Below are 15,069 nucleotides of genomic sequence, written 5' to 3' on the forward strand. Positions count from 1 at the left end.
ACTTGGCCTTTTATAATATAGGATTAGTTAGGCCTCATCTTTAGTATTGTGTGCAGTTCTGGAGGCCATATCTTCAGAAGGATATTAACACACTTGAATGAGGCGTAACTAGAAACCACAGGGCCCAGGTGCAAGAATCTAAGAAGGGCCCCTCACCCCCCACCCTCCCAAAAAAAGAGTGCATTTGATACATATATTTTTTTTTTACATTTAACACAGAAAAAAATGTGAATCAGATTACATGTCCACAGTCTGTGAGATGGCCTGACCCCCTATTACTGTATATAGTGACACTGTTTAACCCACCAGTACTGTATATAGTGAGTCAGTGACACAGTCTGTAATCTGTCGGTGAGATGGCTGGCCTGACCCTACCCGCCCTAGTACTCTATAAAGTGGCTACAGTAGTCTGTGACATGGTCCAGCCCCCCCATACTGTATATAGTGGTACTGTATAGACTGACACCGTTTCCCCCCCCCCCCCACATGCTGTAGTAACAAGGTCTAATTTGCTGGTTCCACAAACATATACACACACACACAAACACACATACATGCATAAATACACACACAGTCACATACATACATACACACACACACATAAACGCCAATGGGTAAAACAGAAACACTAACCCCTGTAGTCAGAGACGCTAGTGAAGCATCATGTCACACTCACATGATATCAGTGCAGGTCAAAAAAAAATTTTATTATTTTTTTTTGTCGCTGGGCCCTCACCCTTGGGGGCCCAGTCGCAATTGCGACCTCTGCACCCCCTGTAGTTTCGTCCCTGCTTGAATCTGTGCAAAGGAGGGCTACCAAAATGGTACATGGTCTAAAAAATAAAACTTACCAGGATAGGCTCAATTACCTAAATATGTATAGCTAAGAGGAGAGAAGGGAAAGAGGTGATATGATAGCAACTTTCAAGTACATTAAGGGGTTTAGTAAAACTGAGGCTGTGGGTATTTTACATAAAATGGAAAATTCAAGAACAAGGGGTCATGAGCTCAAGCTAAAGGGTAGTAGATTCTGGAGTAATTTGAGGAAGCTTCTTTACAGAAAGAGTGATTTATATTTAAATAAAGAAAATCCAGAAACAATTCCAGCATTAAAGTAATAAATCCCTCAGAATTTAAGGATAAATTGCTTCGAGAAGATAAAATTTTACAGGCCAAAAATACGGCAAATGACCTTGACACTGTAATGACTCCATTAATGTAATAAAAACATACAAACATGACATATTGCATTATGAGAATTATGTCCATACATAGGGGCCGATTTATCACAGCCAGAATGGGGCCGTATATACACCTGTTTCTGTATATATGGCCCGAATGGGGCCGTATATACACCTTCAGGCTCGCCGGAAACAGGAATTAAGAAGCAGCGGTCTTAGGACCGCTGCTCCTTAACTCGTTCGCATGCTCTGAGGCGGTGGACAGCAATCCGCCCGATCGCATACGATCGGGTTGATTGACTCCCCCTGCTAGCAGCCGATGGCTGCGAATGTGCAGGGGGCAGCATTGCACAAGCATTTCTACAGCGGATCATGTCCATTCGCACTTTCATAAATCGGCCCCAAGATCATTCACACCATGAGCCATTGTGTATAGCTTCATTCTCTTTCCTTATTCTGTGGGACATCCTCAGATTTCACACTAGGGTATACAAACACCCTGATTTCAAATGCCTGGCATAATAGTTTTAAAAGATTGTACTGTACCTCTATAACGTTAGCATTTTTAAAAAAGATTATTTGAGTAATTTTAAATAATGTTTAAATTGTACATGAGTAATACTAGATATGCATTTTTTTCATTACAGATCAGACACCAACACCAACTCGTTTTCTGAAAAACTGTGAGGAAGTGGGTCTCTTCAATGAAATTGACTGTTCCTTGGACCATGAGTATCGAAGTGCACAGGAAGAAGAAAACAACAAAAGAGTATGTTTTATAGATAAGTCAAAGGGGCATATTTATCAATGTGCGAGCGGACATTATACGATGTAGTGTATATCGTCTCCGCCACACAAATCGATAAATGCTTACAGCATACGCTGTCTGCATTTATCATTGCACCAGCAGTTCTTGTGAACTGCTGGTGCAATGCCGCCCCCTGCAGATTCGCGGCCAATCGGCCACCAGCAGGGGGTGTCAATCAACCTGATCGTATTCGATCGGTTGATTTCTGTGCGCTGCCTCAGAGCAGGCGGACAAGTTATGGAGCAGCGGTCTTTCAGGCTCGCCGGAAACAAGGGGCATCAAGTTCTATACAGAGCTTGATAAATATGCCCCATAATCTTTATGTGCTGTGGAGGCAGATATGTAATATAGAGGCATTACATAGATAGAAAAATAAAGACATTACCATGACAAATGATGCAGAGTTGTGCTATAAATAACCATTCTGCTATTTAAATAATTGTCATGGTTTATTCTAGGGTTTTTCAAACCAGGCCTCAGACCTCCCTAACAGGCCAGGATATCGGAACTAGAGCACTGGTGAAATAATCAGCTATTTAGAAAACACGGTTATTAACCCGCTCTCACCCAAGGTAATGCTGAAAATCCGGCCTGTTAGGGAGGTCTGAGGAGAGATTTTAAAACCCCTAGATTTTAAATATTTAGCCAGGAACTGTGAGAGTTTTAGTAGTTATTATGGAAAGACAAGGTAAATAATAAATTTGTTTAGTTTGTGCTACAGATTAACAGTTCATCTTTTTGATGATATCTTTTTAGAAAAAGAACTAAGCATTGACCATCCCTATTCTATGGCTGTTCTGATGGAAATTTAAAAAAAAAAATAAGACAGTGATTAATTCACAGAATGCAAAATTAGCCACATTTTGAGTCACCTGCATTCCAAGACTTGACTAAAGCTGATTCACAGTGTAATATTTTCAGCCGTACCCAAACTGTACATAGTCAACTTGTTAAACAATCAATATGCAGAAGAAATGATTTCATTAATAACGTGGAGTAGAGCTTGTGGAAAAGTTGACTGCGGTATACGTGCTTGTTGTATTAGATAAATATTAGAGCCACCATCATCAGCATGAATGGTCATTCTACCCCTTTATAATTTGCTTTATCATTAGAAGTTAATACAAACTAATTTAATTGATTTTTTTTTACTGTGTATTATTTCAAAGGTAATTTTAATGGCACAAGATCACTCACCACAATTCCTTAATAAAACCACCCAATTAAAATGATAAAGATTGCTATAGTCTCAGTCACTAAATTTAGTAGAATCTTAGTTGGAATATTATTCATGTTGAGAAACACTACAACTGGCTTGAGTTTACTAAGATGATATTGACATGTCAGGGACCTTCCTAGACATTAGCAGCCTTATAGATCTAATTAACACTGCACAGCAGTTTCTGTTTGATGTATTTTTTTCTTGTTGCATTATTATTTTTTTTAACCAACCAAGACTAACTTGAATCTTTGACGCATTTGTTTGGCTACATCTTAGCATTTCTTGCCCTGTGCTTGTATCTAGTTTGGGCTGACCTAGGTTTTTATGTTGAATCTGTGGTACCTGCTCCTAACTATTACAAAGAAAGTTAAACAAACATTCTGATATACAGTACATCATAAGAACAAATCAAATATTGTATCTAGTATAACTACAGTAAAATATACTTTATAAATAATTATTATATATGATGTTTTGCAAACATGTACAGTATGTTGGTAAAATCTTCTAAATTAATAAATGTCAAACTATAAATATATGTGTTTTATGGAATAATTATTTTATTTCTAATAGTATGACTAATATGTTTTCTCTTTTATCTCTAAATCTTTTAGTTTTGTCTTCAATATTATATATATATATATATATATATATATATATATATATATATATGCACACATATTGTATATCATACACTGTGTGTGTGATTAGGGCTTTTATAAGAGACATATGTTTGCAACTGGAACAGTTTTGATGCCCTCAGATGAAGGCAATATTTGTGTGTTTAGTAACAAGTACAATGTACTATCAATTAAATATTTGTTTACTTATATTCACTATGTCCTATAAGGATAAGAATCTTATGGTTTTTATTGGGTTTGCAAAAAATAGATAAATGTTTTACTGCTGTTCTATAGTTTTGTTTTCTGGTGTCTGTGCTTTGCCCCTTTTAAGAGAATTCAAAGAGTTAATACTTAATTTTGAAAGCTGTGTATTCAGACCAGATGCATGGTGGGACTGTACAAACCTATATTCATTCCACCCTGTACACAGTAGTGGTTTATTTGCAGGATACCTAAGAGACTTGTAAAGGTTTACATTAGACCCCTGTTTAACCACTAAGCTATACTCAACGTTTCTTTGATTATAGCAATCAGGAAGACGTTGGTGTAAAGACATTTATTTATCCACCAGAATCAATAAATATTCACAGCAGCATTATAGGCTGTGGCACAGCTTTTAAGATGCATTTAGTACTCTGTAAATGTTCAGATATGTGTTATTGCATCTTTTTTTTTTTCTTTCTTGTCCTTTTGAATTTACACTTGAAGAAATGTTGTTTTGTTTGGGTTTTTTTTACATTTATATTTGCAGATTTCGTAACTCTAAATAAATATTTCACTGTGCACTAATTTCATATCTGTTGTAACTGGAGGAAAAAAAACCTGAAATATAAGAATAACTTATTTGAGATATTGTAGATTACTTAAAGGGACAATTTACCCAAAAAAAGTTTCTCCCCTTTAATTTGTTCCCAATGAACCATTTTACCTGCTAGAGTGTATTAAATTGTTTACAAGTAGCTCATTTACCCTTATTTCAACATTTAAAATAGCTGATTTAGCCTCAGCACCGGAACTGAAGTGTACCCCATTCCTCCCAGATGGTAGCATTCCCCAAAGCACAAATCCAGCTATTGCGCATACACAAACATGAAAATGCAATATCGCATACATTTTATACTCTGCAGCTGGTATAACAAGTCATGGAAATACATTAAGGGAAAAGCAATTTTACAGTATAGTGCCCCTTTTCTTTTTTAATTTGTTGCTTTTTTTCTATGGTAAAATTAAAGTTCCAGCCAACAAATATCTTTATGATTTCCAAATAAAAAGAACACTGAGATATATAATCACACAAAAATCTGTATTTAGAACATATTTTATTCATATTCTTAAAAATGTTAAAAATATAAAATCTATTTTTTAGTTTGTTTTGTAAAATCTTTCTTTTCACTCCATTTATTAGGTCTAATCCAATCCATCTGAACTCCTAAACAAATTGTCCTGCCCAGTGCCCTGGACTTTTCCAAAGTTTTCCAAATGAAGTAATTGTAATCAAACCATGCAGTGACCTATATATCAAAGGCAGTTAACAGTCATTCTTGGTGGCAACGCCCATAACTTTCACCCGTTACAACCTATCCCATAACCACATGTAATTAAGGGGCATTAAACACTTTTAGATTGTGATGTAAAGGGCCAGATTACAAGTGGAGTGGTATTTAACGCTCCCTCTCGAGCATTAACTCCGCTAGAAGTAAGCTTTTGCTCCCATCGGGTAGTGCTCGTACTATAAATTGAAAGTAAAATTTTCGCTCACACACTAACCTGACGTGTGTAAAAAGCCAAACTTAGAATATCACGCAATAACGTATTCCCCCATAGAAGTCGATGGAGCAAAAAAAAAAAGCAGAAGGTGTTCTATTTATTCATTAATACCTATTTCTTTATATATATATATATATATATATATATATATATATATATGTAGGAAAAAAGGCACTCACTGGTTCAGAGTAAAAAATAACATTTAATAGTTTAAGTTAAGAATGCATTCTTAACTTAAACTATTAAATGTTATTTTTTACTCTGAACCAGTGAGTGCCTTTTTTCCTACATATACATTTGATGATCTCTTTTGAAGTGCACCCTGGAAGTTGCTACATTGTATATGGAGTGCCTTTCTCATTGACTTTTATATATATATATATATATATATATATATATATATATATATAAAGTATCAAGGAAAAGTGGACTCCCACAAAGCATAAGCAAAGACTCAGTATTTTTGAGTGGTATCACGTAGCAATGAATAAAGGCTAATTGAAAACACTATGCACAAAGCACATGTAAAATACTCATTGAAATTTATTTGATATACATTAAAGTCCGCACAGAAACTGTGAACAAGCACACTCACTCACGGATTACTGAAAGACAGGGATACAGGTGACATCATCTGACGCTTTTCACGCCGGTTGGCGCTTTCTCAAAGATAGTTTGGGGAGTGGTTTCAGTGAGACTAAATAGCCAGCACACAATACAAACCCACCCACAGACTAATTGACTATTGTTACAATTGCACAATATGCGGTCATGTTCCACAGCTCAAACCTAGAGCGTTACCTTGACACAGCTTAAAGCGAAACAAAACTTAAAACATGTCCACAGAGCACAACTGAAACCAAAGGAAAAAGAAGAGACACACTAAGCTAACTCATATATCATATACATCTTACGTGCACATTAGAATGGAACAACATTGTAATTCAAAGTCATGAACAAATGCATTAACATGTTCAACATCATAAACATATGCATGAACATATTTCTATAGGGCTAAACACAGTGAAATTGGGAATGTGTATAAAACCTACGTCTTCCTTTATATCTTAACACCATATCATATATTCCTCAAAGAACCCTGGTTGTTTGCAAAAAAGGATTAAAATTAACCCATTATAACGGCTTATTGTTCTTGCATATATTGTTTACTTTCAAAGAAAAAAACTAGCATATAGTTCTCATTCCATAAGAGCATATTGATATTAGAAGAGTAGCTAGAGGAAACTAATCCAATCATCAATTAAAACATTAATAGATACAAATCAGCTTAACTAAAGAAACAAAAAAACAAGAAAAGTTTTTTTTTAAAAAAAGAAAAGAAAAAAAACCAAAAGAAAAATAGCACATTCATATGGAGAGAGACGTGTATCAAACAACCATGTTCAGTACATCTTAGTGAAAGGACATATATTATTTGTCAAGCAGTCCACTGTTTGTTATAAACAACACCAGAAAAAATCAAACTATTATTCTGATTTCAAGTACATATGTGATAAGTTGTAGAAAAAAAACAGATTACTCAACAACTCATTCTAGATTCTAATACTATGTAGCCAAAAGCACTAAACCAGTATTGATTAATTACATTTAGTTGAGACCTAAATAGCCTATTTTTAACAAAGAGGTATAGGATGTCATTTTAGGGTAAAACTATTTGACAAAACAATTTCAATCAATATGTATTTAAATGACAAATTGTAAAGAAAGATGGAAAAAACAAGACCATCATTGATATCAACATAGAGACCCTAAAAGGTAGGTGTAACGTTGTAGTTTGCCGATGACTATATTCCCTGATAGAGATCTAAGTCCCATCTCAAGTTAATACCCTTTGGTTCTTTAGTTTCTAACTTAAATATCCACTGTACTTCTACATCTAACAGTTTTTTTTATATCTATTACCACCTCTTTTATTTGAAGGGATATACAATGGCTTGAAAACTTTAAGTTTTATTATTCTCTGTATGCAAATTAAAATGTTTGGCTACTGGGGTTTTAGGGGGGTCCTTTTCGATAGATGTGAGGTGTTCACATATCCTGTCTTTCAAATTTCTGCTGATAGAGCCTGTATATTGCTTTCCACAGACCTCACATGTAATTACATAGATAACATATTTGGAGCAGCAATCCAATCTGTATTTTATATTATGTATAGAATTATTTCCTGTTGATGCATTACAGTGTCTACCACAGCGAAAAAAACCTTTTCTGGCTAGCCATGTCTCTTTGGTTTTAGATTCAGAATTATAGACATAGTTAATCAGACGACTACCAATAGTGGACACTTTCTTTGAGATGAACTTAACACCTTTCTCTAAAATGACCTTACACTCTTGATCAAGAGTCAAAATTTCAACATTTCTGTTTATTATGCTCTTGATATTACTGAATTGGTTACTAAACTGAGTGATACATTTTGTATCGTCTGCTGAGATTGACTTATTTTTTCTTTTCTGTGTTTATTAAAAGTTTACTTCTATCCATATCTCTAACTTGTTGTCTAAGTTGATGTAGGGATTCCCTCTTGTAACCTCTTTCTTCCAATCTATTAATTAGATCCATAGAGTGTTTATCATAATTTTGTATATCAGTGCATATTCTCCTTATTCTAATTAATTGTCCCTTATGGATACCTATTTTTAGATGTTTGGAGTGACAAGAGTCTGCTCTTAATATTGTATTTCCTGCAATTTTCTTTCTGTATAGTTCAGTGGATATCTTTCTTTCTTCCCCTTTTAGCTTGATATCAAGATACTCTATAGAGAGTTTATTAAGCTGATAGGTGAACTTTAAGTTGGAGGTATTATTATTTAAATAGCAGACAAACTCATTCGCTTGCTCTTCTGTTCCTGACCATATGATTAGCAAATCATCTATGTATCTAAGATACATTTTGATGAAGTCACTAAAGATATTGTTACTTCCATAGATGTATGTTGACTCATACCACCCTAAAAACAGATTTGCGTATGAGGGGGCGAATTTCGCCCCCATCGCTGTGCTGCAAATCTGCAGGTAGTAACACGAATCAAACATAAAAAAATTATGCGTAAGTAAGAATCTCAAAACTTCCAAAATAAATTCAATTAGTTCTTCTGGGAAATCACTTTTTAGCTGGAGATGGTATTCAACTGCTTTAATTCCCAAATCATGGGGAATGCAGGAATAGAGTGAAGACACATCTATAGTTAGCCAGCTAAAAGATGGGTCCCAGAATTGTTTATCAATCTTGTTTATTGCATGGGTATTATCTTTTACATAGCTGGGGATTGTATGAACAAAGGGCTGGAGTATATTGTCCAGCCATTCTCCAAGGTGTTCACTCATACCACCAACCCCTGATACTATTGGACGTCATTGTGGGGACTCCAAATTTTTGTGAATTTTAGGTACTAGTCTAAAATTTGCTGTAACAGGTTGTTCAACATATAAATATTCACAAAGTTTTTTATCTAGTATGCCTAAATGTTTACCCCAATCCAATAGACTTTTTAGAGCTAATTGAAAAGTGTGTAGTGGATTTTTTAGAAGTTTTTTGTATGTAGTTATATCATTAAGTTGTCTGCTTGCTTCCTGATAGTAATTTATAGTGTTCTGAATTACTATCGACCCTCCTTTATCAGCTGGGGTAATTGTGATATTTTTGTTATTTTCTAAAGAGTGTAAGGCTTCTTTTTGTTTAAATGTAATGTTGGATCTCTGTTTAAACCTATATCTATGATCTGTAGTTTTTATTTGTCGATGTAATTCTACAAGATCACGGTGTGTTTTTTTCTTGGAAAATATCAATATAAGTGTTACGTGATTGTATAGGATAGAAGGTACTTTTGGTTCTCAGATGTTTGTTTACTTTTGTATGTGTACTAATATCAGAGTGTTGGTAAAATATTCCAAATGCTTGGCACAAACAATGGAAATGAAGATTAGGATAGTCTGTTGACAACAACCTTACATGTTTCAGCTCCAAGAGCCGTCCTCATAAGCTGCTGTCTGACTTAATAAAATTAACATATTTAAAAGCAACAGACAAATCCTATTGGTTACAACTTGATTAGTAAACTAGTAACACTTGTAAACCTACTATATAACTTGCTAGTGTTTAACCCTTAAGCTCCCTTTTTACAGAGTGCAACAATTAAGTATAAACTTTGTACTTCAGTGCCCTTTTATACACAGAAGGTTAATAAAGAGTAAGGATATAAAGACAATTTTACAATCCCTTCTATCAGTTAACAAATCATTTGAAACCATTTATAACTGTTTATACCAATTCTTCCTAACATAGGGGATTGACCTATTACTGTGTATAAATAATAGTAGCTTTTTATTTTGCATCTTTACTTTTTTATTTTTTATTTTTTTACTTTTTTACATCTTCCTGTACTATTCACAGCACATAATCAATTAAGGAAACTTCTATTTCATGCTACCACTATAGACTAAGGTACTGGGAACTATGTTTTGAATCCTGTGATACATATGTAGATACTCATTATTTATCTTATCAAACTTGTCCTTTGATAGGTACCCACAATTTCTACAAATGTGTGTATACATTCTCTATGATTAATTTAATTTAATTAGTTTTATGGAGTAACCTAAAGTATGTATGTAGTATAGTGAAAGCCTGCCATGCACTTATATCCTGATTATTGTCGTGCATGGTAATTGTAGATGATGATCTGTGACTAGTCTTAACTGTCATTGCCAAAAATTCATGAGGTCATAGTCAGAGTTAAAACCATTAGGGACCCTAGTTTTTAACTTAAAAATCCAAAATACTTCCTGTCTACCCAGGATTGTCTCTCTATCCCCACCATTTCTGGGGGGCAGTATCCTTTCTATAGCAGTCCAGAGAAAACTGCTTGTGTCTTTATTATGGACTGTGACAAAATGTTGTACCAAAGGTGTACTAGCTTTCCCTATTTTTATGGAGGAAAGGTGCTCCCTTATTCTGGATCTCACCTCCCTAATTGTGAGACCTACATACTGTTTCTGACACTCTGTACACGTAATCAAATAAATGATAAACGTGGACCTACAGTTCATGCACATACGTTTTTGGTACTCTTGTCCAGTATGGGTTGAGATGAAACTTGTCCCTGTGTCTACTTTTGCACAGGCTACACAGTTCATGTAATGACATTTATACATGCCTCTTGATGTCAACCATGATGAATCTTGTGTCAGTTCCTTGCTAGGTAATTTTGAGGCAACAGAGGATCAACAAGAGGGAGGTACTCACTCAGAACACAACAGAGACAAACACGCTACCAATAGCAAATGTCACCAATACATTTCCAATCAATAATGTAATAAATCTGTCTGCTTACACCCTGAATGATGTGGAATTAAAATTGTTGGGTTTAGGTTTGGGGTTTGTCCCCACTAGTTCATTCAATTTGTTTAATACATTATTGGACGTAAATAAATTGATCAGAAGATTAACTTTAAAGAAGCATTTTTCTGTGAATAAACACTCTTCCAATGAATTCCAGCCACAAGAGAGCATGGTTGTTCAGCCTAGCTTTAAGACTGGCAGGGATACAAGTGGAATAGATTTCCAGCATCTTTGTGACTTAAATACATTGGAAACTTTAGCAGAAGAAAGTGTCGGGGATGGGTCCATTTCTGAATCGGCTATATGTACCCCCAAATTCAAGAAAAGTTCTACCTTCTACCCGTTACAGAGTAGAGGGAATATAATAGAAAAATTCCAAAACAGAGTAGAAGAAGATCTTACTAATCTATACTATACTCAGACTAATACCAAATACAATCTAACATATAATGAAAAGGAAATACTGAAGAAATTGGCACAGAATAAAGATCTGGTAATACGTGCCGCAGATAAGGGGGGCTCAGTTGTGGTTCAGAATAGAGATGATTTTGTTAATGAAGCTCTTAGGCAGTTGAATAACCCATTGAATTATAGAACATTAACTAATGATCCAACTAATATCTTTAACAAAAAGTTACAAGACTTAGTAGATGATGGTGTGGAACTAGGTTTCATTGAAAAAGACACTAGTGATTACTTAGTGATTACCAACCCCAAAATACCGACCTTTAACCATCTTCCTAAAGTACATAAGAGTACAGAGAATGTGATAGGAAGGCCTATAGTAAGTGGAATAGGGTCTTTTTCAGAACACCTGTCAGAATGGCTAGATAAGATCTTACAGCCAATGGTGCTTGATCTCTGGAGCCATGTAAAGGACACAAAGCATATATTGCAAATAGTTTCAGATATAGAGTGGAATGATAAGTTTACTTGGTTAACAGTAGATGTCCAATCACTCTACTCTTCAATACCACATGCAAGAGGATTACAAGCGATAGCTTTTTTCATGAGAAAATATTATGGTAGTAATCCAGAGTATTGTGAGTTTGTAGTGAGAGTCACAGATTTTCTTCTGAAACACAACTATTTTTCATTTGAGGGGGTTTTCTATCTTCAGGTATGCGGCACCGCTATGGGGGCAAAATTTGCGCCCTCATATGCCAACCTATTTTTAGGTTGGTGGGAGCGGTGCAGCATATTTGGAGATGGGAACCCTTTCAGAGATAACATAGTTGTATACAAACGCTTCATAGATGATCTGCTCTTCATTTGGCAAGGCGATCATGAAACAATGAAAAAATTTGTAGGAGGTTTAAATACTAATGATGTAGGTTTGAAATTCACTTTGGAATTTGATAGGAAGCAGATCAATTATCTTGATGTCACACTTAGTGGAAGTAATGGGGAACTTGTTAGATCTACAGTTTACAGAAAGCCCATATCAGGAAATACATTGCTACATGCAGCCAGTTGCCATCCAACAAGTACATTCAAAGGGATAGCAAAAGGTCAGTATACACGATTGAAACGAAATTGTTCAGATGATAACAGCTATCATGAACAATCCAATTTACTAACAGAAAGGCTAGAACAGAGGGGTTATCAGAAAAAGTTGATAGAATCAGCCAAGCAGTCAGTAATGAAACTGGATCGCAAGGATCTTCTTGGTAAGGGGAGAAGAGATGCAAAAAAGAGAGATGAATCTAAAGATTTACTGTTTATAACAACATATAGTAGTCAATATTCTAATATCTGTAATATAATTAGAAAACATCTCCCCTTATTAAGAGCAGACGATGGCTTAGCAGACATCAATATTAAGGATTGCAGATTTGCATACAAAAAGAATATGAGCATAGGAAATATGGTATCCCCCACAAAATTACCTAGCAAGGAACTGACACAAGATTCATCATGGTTGACATCAAGAGGCATGTATAAATGTCATTACATGAACTGTGTAGCCTGTGCAAAAGTAGACACAGGGACAAGTTTCATCTCAACCCATACTGGACAAGAGTACCAAAAACGTATGTGCATGAACTGTAGGTCCACGTTTATCATTTATTTGATTACGTGTACAGAGTGTCAGAAACAGTATGTAGGTCTCACAATTAGGGAGGTGAGATCCAGAATAAGGGAGCACCTTTCCTCCATAAAAATAGGGAAAGCTAGTACACCTTTGGTACAACATTTTGTCACAGTCCATAATAAAGACACAAGCAGTTTTCTCTGGACTGCTATAGAAAGGATACTGCCCCCCAGAAATGGTGGGGATAGAGAGACAATCCTGGGTAGACAGGAAGTATTTTGGATTTTTAAGTTAAAAACTAGGGTCCCTAATGGTTTTAACTCTGACTATGACCTCATGAATTTTTGGCAATGACAGTTAAGACTAGTCACAGATCATCATCTACAATTACCTTGCACGACAATAATCAGGATATAAGTGCATGGCAGGCTTTCACTATACTACATACATACTTTAGGTTACTCCATAAAACTAATTAAATTAAATTAATCATAGAGAATGTATACACACATTTGTAGAAATTGTGGGTACCTATCAAAGGACAAGTTTGATAAGATAAATAATGAGTATCTACATATGTATCACAGGATTCAAAACATAGTTCCCAGTACCTTAGTCTATAGTGGTAGCATGAAATAGAAGTTTCCTTAATTGATTATGTGCTGTGAATAGTACAGGAAGATGTAAAAAAGTAAAAAAATAAAAAATAAAAAAGTAAAGATGCAAAATAAAAAGCTACTATTATTTATACACAGTAATAGGTCAATCCCCTATGTTAGGAAGAATTGGTATAAACAGTTATAAATGGTTTCAAATGATTTGTTAACTGATAGAAGGGATTGTAAAATTGTCTTTATATCCTTACTCTTTATTAACCTTCTGTGTATAAAAGGGCACTGAAGTACAAAGTTTATACTTAATTGTTGCACTCTGTAAAAAGGGAGCTTAAGGGTTAAACACTAGCAAGTTATATAGTAGGTTTACAAGTGTTACTAGTTTACTAATCAAGTTGTAACCAATAGGATTTGTCTGTTGCTTTTAAATATGTTAATTTTATTAAGTCAGACAGCAGCTTATGAGGACGGCTCTTGGAGCTGAAACATGTAAGGTTGTTGTCAACAGACTATCCTAATCTTCATTTCCATTGTTTGTGCCAAGCATTTGGAATATTTTACCAACACTAAGGTGTAAAAATAAATGTTTAATTTTTAAACTACCTGCAGCCGGTGCTCCTGATTTCCACTTTGATTCTACATTGACTGTTTGCCCATTGTGAAGCACGGCTAGCACTAGAATTTTATGCTGTGTTCAGGACTGTAAACCCGGTATTCTGTTCCGGAACGAGCAGAGGCAGTAGTGAGCTGACGTCATCGGACGCACGCACCAGAAGCGCAACCGCGCCCCCCTATTGCTATAGGCTGAGGAGGGTATGGCAGGCTGATTGGAGGAACAGAGGACGCTGAGACACGGGAAAGGTGTCGGAAGAGATCCAGGAGAGGATTGTAACAGCGTGACACACTCAGCCTCTACCCTGGGACCGGCAGGCATACACAGGGGGGCACGGTAAGAATACCTTTAATTGTTACTATATGGGACTGGTTGCCATTGTAAATGGGTACACGTTACTAATACTCACTACAGTGTGGGCTTTATGCCAGCTTTTTATATGCTTTTCAGTATTGCCATCATCTTTATTTGCTGTGAAATCTTGTTGAACATTTGTATATCTACTAATATCAGAAACATATCTTGTGGAACTTGCTGTTAGATCTTCTAGTATCTGGCCTGTTATAGCATCCTGAAAATCTAAGACAGTTTATTCATTGTTAGTTTCTACTGATACAGCAGTAGAAATTGCACCCTCATTTAGGGGTACAATCAAAGTTGGCCTACTGGTGTAATTAGCTACAAGTGGAATGGTTGGTGTACTCTCATCAATTAATCCTAATGGTTGTTGACTCTCATCATTTGGAATGGATAATAGACTCTCTTCAATTAAAGCTGTTGTTCTTTGAGTGTGTCTCAGAGAACTATCAAGTGATTTTATTTTTATAAAGTGCTTTTTTAGCAC

The 15,069-nt window shown here is 35.4% G+C and overlaps 1 protein-coding gene across 1 annotated transcript in view; it reads left to right on the plus strand.

Annotated features, from left to right (window-relative positions):
- Positions 1-15,069, plus strand: part of CREB5 (cAMP responsive element binding protein 5) — an 823,361-nt gene that overhangs the window by 225,120 nt on the left and 583,172 nt on the right. The window contains exon 4 of the mRNA XM_053714186.1: positions 1,829-1,950. Coding sequence (XP_053570161.1) covers positions 1,829-1,950 — 122 coding nt within the window. The remainder of the gene's footprint in view (positions 1-1,828; positions 1,951-15,069) is intronic.

Source organism: Bombina bombina, chromosome 5 (assembly GCF_027579735.1).
Source record: "Bombina bombina isolate aBomBom1 chromosome 5, aBomBom1.pri, whole genome shotgun sequence".
Taxonomy (NCBI): Eukaryota; Metazoa; Chordata; class Amphibia; order Anura; family Bombinatoridae; genus Bombina; species Bombina bombina.